The 8,379-nt window shown below is 36.6% G+C and overlaps 1 protein-coding gene across 3 annotated transcripts; it reads left to right on the top strand.

Moving 5' to 3' along the window:
* The first annotated feature begins 3,441 nt into the window (after positions 1-3,441).
* On the top strand, positions 3,442-7,342 carry LOC115957803 (putative pentatricopeptide repeat-containing protein At5g65820). Of its 3 annotated transcripts, XM_031076135.1 has the most exons (4): positions 3,442-5,913; positions 6,665-6,740; positions 6,846-6,881; positions 6,986-7,342. In XM_031076135.1, exon 1 carries the CDS (start codon positions 3,835-3,837, stop codon positions 5,827-5,829), a length of 1,995 nt encoding a protein of 664 aa, XP_030931995.1. In that variant the 5' UTR covers positions 3,442-3,834; the 3' UTR covers positions 5,830-5,913; positions 6,665-6,740; positions 6,846-6,881; positions 6,986-7,342. The 3 variants fall into 3 exon arrangements, with proteins under 3 accessions (XP_030931995.1, XP_030931993.1, XP_030931994.1); XM_031076133.1 differs by having other exon boundaries at positions 6,846-7,342; XM_031076134.1 differs by having other exon boundaries at positions 3,442-6,407; positions 6,846-7,342.
* Positions 7,343-8,379: the final 1,037 nt, after the last annotated feature.

Raw genomic sequence — 8,379 nt, 5'->3', positions numbered from 1 at the left:
CCGACGCCAAACAAAATATAATTTCAAAGTCGTAAAGAAAATAAAATAAAATCTCCTATAGGTCATCCATGCCAAGTTTCTTCTATCACTTCACAAAAAAGTTAATAAATTATCCCTTGGTCTTGCCCAATCATACTCTTACAGTCTTACCAACAATAATTGGACTACTGGCTTTATTTATTATTGAGATGCAACCATATTGATAAATAAAATCACCAAATAGCATTATATGAAAATTTGTACCTGGCCTCTAGGGTTCCAAAGTAACTCAGATCAATGATTCACTTGTTCGGACAAAATGCTTCGATCAATGGGTCCAGGATCTACTGTCATGTTGCAAAAAACTTTTATGTCATATCAAATAGAGGAGCATTATGGGACCAATTAAAGAAATAAAAGCGAGGAAAAAGAGAAGACACAGGATATATGCATAAATAAGCCAAGTATGAGAGGAAAAAGAGAAGACAAAGGATTTAATTTAAACCATACAATATAAAATATCGACAAAGATCCTTTACATTTAGAACATTCAATAATCAAAGTAATAACCGAAAAAAATGCATATGGCTGACCTTGCATAATCTTTTAAGGATCCATAGCTGACCCAAAAAAAAAAAAAATTGGGACTAAAATGCTTGGTTGTTGTTGTCAAAATAATCCAAATTATCCAAACACTCAAGACTTTATACTACCCAGATATTAATTTTCCACACTCAAAAACCACAAATCTTCACATTCATCTAATAGAATAGCATACCCAAATATTTAGTCCATAACCCATTCAATCAATTATATCCTAAACAAACTTGAAGGATTCCTTAAAAAATGTAAAAAAATTATTCAGAATCCAAAACATATTTACAACAAAACCCTAACAAAATTTCATAAATAAGTACGATAAAAAAAATGGGGCTTGCCTTGTTTTTTAATGGAGTGTTGCTACTTGTCACCGCCATTGAAAGGCTGTTGTCCATTGAGCAAGAGGTAAAGGATGACATAGTGGAGAAGCAAATAGAGATGAAGAGAGGAGGCATTGAGAGAGATGAGAGACTGAGGGAGACGAGGGATTGAGGAAGATGAGTCAGAGTGAGGGAGGAGAGCGAGAGTGAGAAGTAGTGGTACTATGTGAGTGAGAGAGACTGAAGGGAGAGAGAGAGGGGTGCTGTTATGTGACTTGGGAAAATTTTTTTAAAAAAATTACAAAATCTAGATTTACTAGTCTAGAACTTGAGTTTGCTACACTCAAGTTCCATTTTAAAAAAATTTACTAGATTAGAACTCGAGTTTAGTAAACTCAAGTTCCATTTTAGTAGGGTTGTCAACAAGCTAAGCTTTATCGAGTAGTGCATGTTCAAGGCTCGTCAAGAAAAATCAAAAGCTCGAGCTTGGCTTGAGCTTGTGACAAGCCTAAAAATAGTGTTTGAGCTTGAGCTTGTGGGAAAGCCAAAAACCTTAAGCTTGGCTTGGCTTGGCTTGATTAATTAGTCAAGCCAAACTCAAGCTTAATATTAAGCTCAAACTCGAGCTCAGGTCAAGTTTTTGAGCTGGTGATTTTAAAAAATTACATTATTAAATGCTTAAATCTCTAAAATTAAGAAAAAAAGAAAAAGAAAATATTATACTCATTTTATCATACATCTAGTCTTACTTATGATTAGCTATTATTCAAATTAATAATTTACATAATTAAATTAATTCATTCATCATTCCTTGTCTATAGCTTGAACAATTGTTTAAAATACAATTTTTACATTCACATTAGATGGTGAAGGATTAGAAAAATATCTGTTTGTAACTATTATGAATGAGAAAATACTAACATGTTTCATAACTTTACTTTAGATGATTGATAGGAAAGTATCATATGTGACCTACTTACTTATTTATTTATTTTTAAATGTTACTATAGTCTAAAGTGGTTCTTGATCAGTTTAAAGGGAAGGAAAAAATTAAGGTAATATAGGTAGTGGTCTCATGTTGGCCATGTCATTATTAAAATATGTATAATAAGTATATTTAGCTAACATATATAAACTTATAAATGAGTCTATACTTGAATTGCTTTGTATCAAGCCTAATAGCTCAAGAGCTTGTTCGTGAACAAATTTTTTTGCTTGGGCTCGGCTTGAATATTAAACAAGCCTAAAACTAAAACTAAGGCTCAAGCTTGGTTTATTTATAAACAAACAAACAAACATGAACAAGCTTTTTATCAAGTTGAACCCAAGTTGTTCATGATCAATTTTGTTCATTTATAGCCCTACATTAGGGTAAATTTTTTTTAACGACCTGAAACTCAAGTTTAGCAAACTTGAGTTCCACGTGTTTTTTTTTTTTTTTTTAAAATCCACGTCAGACAACTAAACTAATTGGAACTGAAGTTTGCTAAACTCGATTTTGAGTTGGAATTCAAATTTAACAAACTCAAGTTTTAAAAAGAGTTTACTTAATTGTTCATTTTTCTCTCCCTTACGTGTGTTTGTTTCTTTTTTTTTTTTTTTTTTAAAAAAAAAAACTAAATATCATATGCTAGGCGAAAATGGGTAATTACCCATTAAAAACAAACTATTTAGTTAATAGGGTCCGTTTACAAACTATATATATTTTTAGCAACTCGAGTCTCAAAGACTCGATTTTGGGCCCCTAAATCGACTCTCTAAGGCTCGATTTTCATGGGTTGTTCCTGTCTGATGTGGCAGTTTGTCCAGGTGACGTCTATATGGAAATCGAGTCTTAGAGACTCGATTTCCAACCCAAAAATAAAATATTAATGACCCCAACCCAAAATGCAGAAACAGCGGAAAAAAAAGGCAGAAAGAAAGAAAAAAAAAAGAAAGAGAAGAAGAAGAAGAAGAAGGAATGGCGACACAGACAGATCCAGGCCGGCGACCCAGGCCGTGCGCGACCAGGCGAGGTCGCACCGCGACCCAGGTCGCCGCGCGACCCAGGTCGCGGTGCGATCTGGGTTTTTTTTTTTTTTTTTTTTTTTCTTCTCACGGTGCGATCTGGGTTTTTTTTTTTTTTTTTTTTTTTTTTTTTCTCTTTCGCGGTGCGATCTGGGTTTTTTTTTTTTCTTCTTCTCTGATGAACACATTCTTCTGGTTTTTTTTTTTTTTTTTTTCCTTCTCTGATGAATGCGTTGCTGTGGTTTTCCTACTGCCCTTGTGGTTTTTTTTGTTTTCGTTTTAAATGTAAATCGAGTCTTAGAAACTCGATTTTCATGTAGACGCCACGTGGAAAAAGTGTCACATCAGACAGGAACAACCCATGAAAATCAAGCCTTAGACGCTCGATTTAGGGGTCCAAAATCGAGTCTTTAAGACTCGAGTTGCTAAAAATATATATAGTTTATAAACGGATTCTACTAACTAAATAGTTTGTTTTTTATGGATAATTACCCATTTTCGCCTCGTATGCTACTCTACAACAAGTTTCCAAAAAAGTTACTATTCAGCCAATTTTGCTCCACAGACACACACGGTTCCGCTGCAGTGTTCATTTTGTCTCGCCGAATACCTCAGTACGACGGCTAGCAAATTGGTCCAAAAAGGTCAATATAGTTCTCCTTCTGGACCTTCTCTTCTCAAAATTGGTGCCAATCTAGGAAGCAAATCCTTAATTATAGGAGGAGTCATCTTTGTCATCCCAACAACATTTGACAATTGCCTTCAACGCCCCAGAATCGATCCTACAAGACAAGACAAAACCAAGGTGAAACCCTTAGACATTCCGAGTGATTTTGTTTTATCTCCTTCTCTGGGTAATGACTAATGAATAAGCGGAAGCCAAGTAGTTGAGGAGCTGTTGTGTAGTTTCAGATAGACTCTCAAAAAAATGCAGAGAGTGTTTTCAAAAACCACGACTTTCTTCACTAAACACACCACTTTGTTCAACAAACACATACAATACACTCATTTCCTCCTTCTTCACACAACTTCAAATGTCGAAACCCATATAGACAAAATCCCTCAAACCCATCCCTCTCAGTCTCAGACTCAGAGCATCAACAACAACAACAACAACAACTTTCTATCAGACAATACAAGAACTGGGTTTGGGCTAGTTCGCCTTCAAACTGCCCCAGATGATGATCAAACCCTTTACAATCACAGCCACGACGAGTTTGCTGGTGATGTCGAAAAGGTATACAGAGTTTTAAAGAAATTCCACTCAAGGGTTCCCAAATTGGAACTCGCTTTGCAACAATCTGGTGTTGTTATGCGTTCTGGTTTAACCGAACGTGTATTGGATCGCTGCGGCGATGCCGGGAACTTGGGGTACAGTTTTTTCATTTGGGCTTCCAAACAACCCGGTTATAGGCATAGCTATGAGGTTTACAAATCTATGATTAAGATTTTAGGGAAAATGAGGCAATTTGGTGCTGTTTGGGCACTGATTGAAGAGATGAGGAGGGATAATCCCCAGTTGATATCCCCACAACTGTTTGTTGTTCTGATGAGACGCTTCGCCTCAGATAGAATGGTTAAGAAAGCCATTCAAGTATTGGATGAGATGCCAAAGTATGGTTGTGAGCCTGACGAGTATGTGTTTGGGTGTTTGTTAGATGCTTTGTGTAAGAATGGTAGTGTTAAGGAAGCTGCATTGTTATTTGAGGATATGAGGGTTCGGTTTACACCTACGCTTAAGCATTTTACATCGTTGTTGTATGGTTGGTGTAAGGAAGGGCAGCTTATAGAAGCCAAGTTTGTGTTGGTGCAGATGAGGGAGGCAGGGTTTGAGCCCGACATTGTGGTTTATAACAATTTGCTTAGTGGGTATGCTCAGTTAGGGAAGATGACCGATGCCTTTGATCTTTTGAAGGAGATGAGGAGGAAGGGCTGTGAGCCGAATGCAACTTCGTATACTATTTTGATTCAGGCACTTTGTGGGAGGAAGAGAATGGAAGAGGCAATGCAGGTTTTCGTTGAAATGCAGAGAAATGGCTGTGAAGCTGATGTTGTGACCTACACTACAATGATAAGTGGTTTTTGCAAGTGGGGGAAGATTGATAAGGGTTATGAGCTTTTGGATTCTATGATACAGCAAGGACTTACTCCGAATCAGATGACTTATATGCACATTATGTTGGCTCATGAGAAGAAGGAACAGCTAGAAGAGTGTATGGAACTCATGGAGGAAATGCAGAAGATTGGTTGCATTCCTGATCTTAGTATTTACAATACGGTGATTAGGTTAGCTTGCAAGTTGGGAGAGGTTAAGGAAGGCGTTCGGCTTTGGAACAAAATGGAGGGAAGTGGACTTAGTCCAGGGCTAGATACCTTTATCATAATGATTCATGGGTTTATTGGGCAAGATTGTCTGGTTGAAGCTTGTGAGCACTTCAAAGAAATGGTTGGGAGAGGTCTTCTATCTGCTCGTCATTATGGTACCTTGAAGGAGTTCCTGAATTCTCTATTAAGAGCTGAGAAGCTTGAGATGGCTAAAGATTTATGGAGTTGCATCACTAGTAAAGGTCCTGAGCCTAATGTGTTTGCATGGACAATTTGGATTCATGCGCTCTTTAAGAATGGGCATGTGAAGGAGGCTTGTTCATACTGTCTGGAAATGATGGATGCAGATGTAATGCCACAGGCAGATACCTTTGCTAAACTCATACGTGGTTTAAGGAAACTTTATAACAGAGAGATTGCGGCTGAGATAACAGAGAAGGTTAGGAAGATGGCTGCAGATAGACAGATCACTTTCAAGATGTATAAACGGCGAGGAGAGAGGGACTTGAAAGAAAAAGTCAAGGAGAAAAAAGATGGGAGGAAAAGGAGGGCTCGTCGACGCCAGTGGGGTGGAGGGCGTAATAGAGCTAAACTTTAGTAGTTTGAATGAGAGGGTTTCTATGAAGTAAATCAATTAGTTAGTAGATTGTGCACAGGTGATATGTTGCCAGCCAGTATTTAGGTAATGCACTTGATCATGAATAGTTATAGGACTGGACCTATTTCTTTTCATTTTCTTTTTTTATACGAAAATATTCGTTTGGATGTGTTTGGAATGCAACTTTTGCAATGGGTGCTTTGCTAATGGACATGGAAAAGAGCAGCTTATTTTCACTAGCATTCTTTCTTGCCCGTATATTCCATCAATTTGTTTCATTTTTGTTATATTGTGCTATTTATTACATTGGGTTCTCCTATTCACTAGAATAATGTTCTGTTCTTGGCTAGATGTAATTCATGTGTTACAGAGGAAATCCAGCCCTCTTCAAGAACAGGGGATGTTTTGATTTCAGACAAAAAACTATGACACTCTGGTATCTAGATTGAAACACTCACACTGCCACTGAAAGACAACTTCTTATATCCTCCTGCTTGAGAAAAATGGGAGATCCAAGAGCATTACATACACTTAAGGCTATCACAATTTTGCCGGACAGTTGCTTATGCAACCATGAGGTGCAAATAGTGTCCCATACTTGAGTCAAATTCTAAAAGGAGCCTAAAACATACTGTTTCTGGATAAATTTTTCATTGCTTGACGTGGTTGAGACTTGAGAGTTATCATAGTGTACAAATTTTGCTATGCCATGTTATCCTGCTAGTATCATTTACTGCTAAATTAGTCTAGTGACTAGTGAACATGTTACACTGATGATTTATTTGCATGTTATTAATCTACTTTTTATTTGTTGTGGCTATTTGCACTTTTGCAGGCAGTGGCGTCTGAAATATATCATATGGTGTACAACCTACATTAGATTTTTTTGTGCTTCTTATTACACAAGGAAGGTAAATAAGCATGTCTTAATTTCTTTTGCTTCAGAATTGATTCTGTGTCAGGATTGGTGGCTATTCTTAAATACCCTCCTCAATTAGTTGGGTTCTACATTGCAGGTTTCATAATTGGCATCTCCTTTTCATAAATATCTGGTATGTTTTGTCATTTTCTTTCTTTAATAGTTATATTTGGCTATATTATTATCTCATGCTGCATGATCCATAATATTATGCATTTGAACCATTCTGCATAGTAGATGGCACTATGTGGATGGAGGTTGTGGTACCTGTCCTGGGGGTTGATAAATCTAGCCATTCTTATGCTTGGATTGGATCTCATCAAATAACAATCAAACCCCTGCTTTATATGCTTATAAAGGAACTTAAGCTTCCAATATGATCTCCCCTATTAGTTGACCAAGTCTTTCAAAAGTTTGATGGATAGAATGATTTGGCCATTTGTTCACTCTCATTGTTTGGGTTGTACGCTAACTTTTGTGTGTGTCTTAGAAACAGTCTGTCTATGAGCTGGGATAAAACTTATTCAGTCCTGTGAACTTTTGATGTTGTTGATAAATTCAATAGAGCTCACTATACGTTGGCTTTGCTTCCTTTATTTATGCTTAAAATAGAAAATTACACTTGTCACTTGAGCATCTGAGGTAGTGATAGCTTTCTCATTCTCACCCTTTTTGGTTATCAAAAAAGAAAAAAGAAAAAAAAGAATGTCCAACTTCAACAATTCAGCATTCATTACTGGGTTTACTTGTTCAAAGTGATGGCTAAGGTGTATGCTTAATTATTCTCCCACGAGAGGGATATTGTATGACTTATTATTTAATTAGAATGATTCATGAAAGAATATTTCAAAATACCCTATTGTTTGTGCTGTGCCCACCATTTGGATGCCATTCCACATTAAAGGAAGGTGGATGCTGCTTCAACTGAAGTTGTATTTGAATTATGCTTTTATTTGATCAGAAAAAGGATACTTTAATAATTTGATTTTTATGCAGCATATTTGGATGGTAAGATAATTTAGGTTGTATTTGGTGCATACGGACAGGAGATTTCTGTCCACTGTTGGTATGCCATTGTGGGATGAGTATGGTTGTATGATGTTGTAGCTATTCCCATATCATTATGATGAATAATAGTAATTCTAAATAGGAAGAGGCCACATTTCACCACTAAGCATGGGATTTAGAGTAGAAGAACCTATATAATTGTGCATGCAGTCTATTGTATATTTCCTGTGCATATGGGAATTTTTGTCCAATGCATAACCACAATCTACTATTCGAAAACATAGAAAGGAGCTATATGTATTTTCCCAAGCACTCAATCTTGCTCAAAATCTAAAGGGATGTTAACTTTGTGAATGATGGCTGTCATTAATTATTAGGTGCAATGTATCCATGTTTGCCCTATGTACCCCAAAAACTATATCGTGTATTGCCCATTAACTGCAAGCATAGTTAAAGAATGATTTAAAAGAAAAAAAGTGCAGTTAAAGAACGAAAATTAGGGTGTGTGAGCCACGTTATTTCAAACCTGAAAGGCCTTGGTCTGGGACACAGAGATTAACCCCCCAAGCCTTCTTTACCATCCCTGGACAATAAGGGTGTGTGAGCCACATCATTTTAAACCT

This window comes from Quercus lobata, chromosome 8 (assembly GCF_001633185.2).
Source record: "Quercus lobata isolate SW786 chromosome 8, ValleyOak3.0 Primary Assembly, whole genome shotgun sequence".
NCBI classification, from domain to species: domain Eukaryota; kingdom Viridiplantae; phylum Streptophyta; class Magnoliopsida; order Fagales; family Fagaceae; genus Quercus; species Quercus lobata.
The sequence above is the reverse complement of the archived record's forward strand: the minus strand, read 5'-3'. Positions and strand labels throughout refer to the sequence as shown.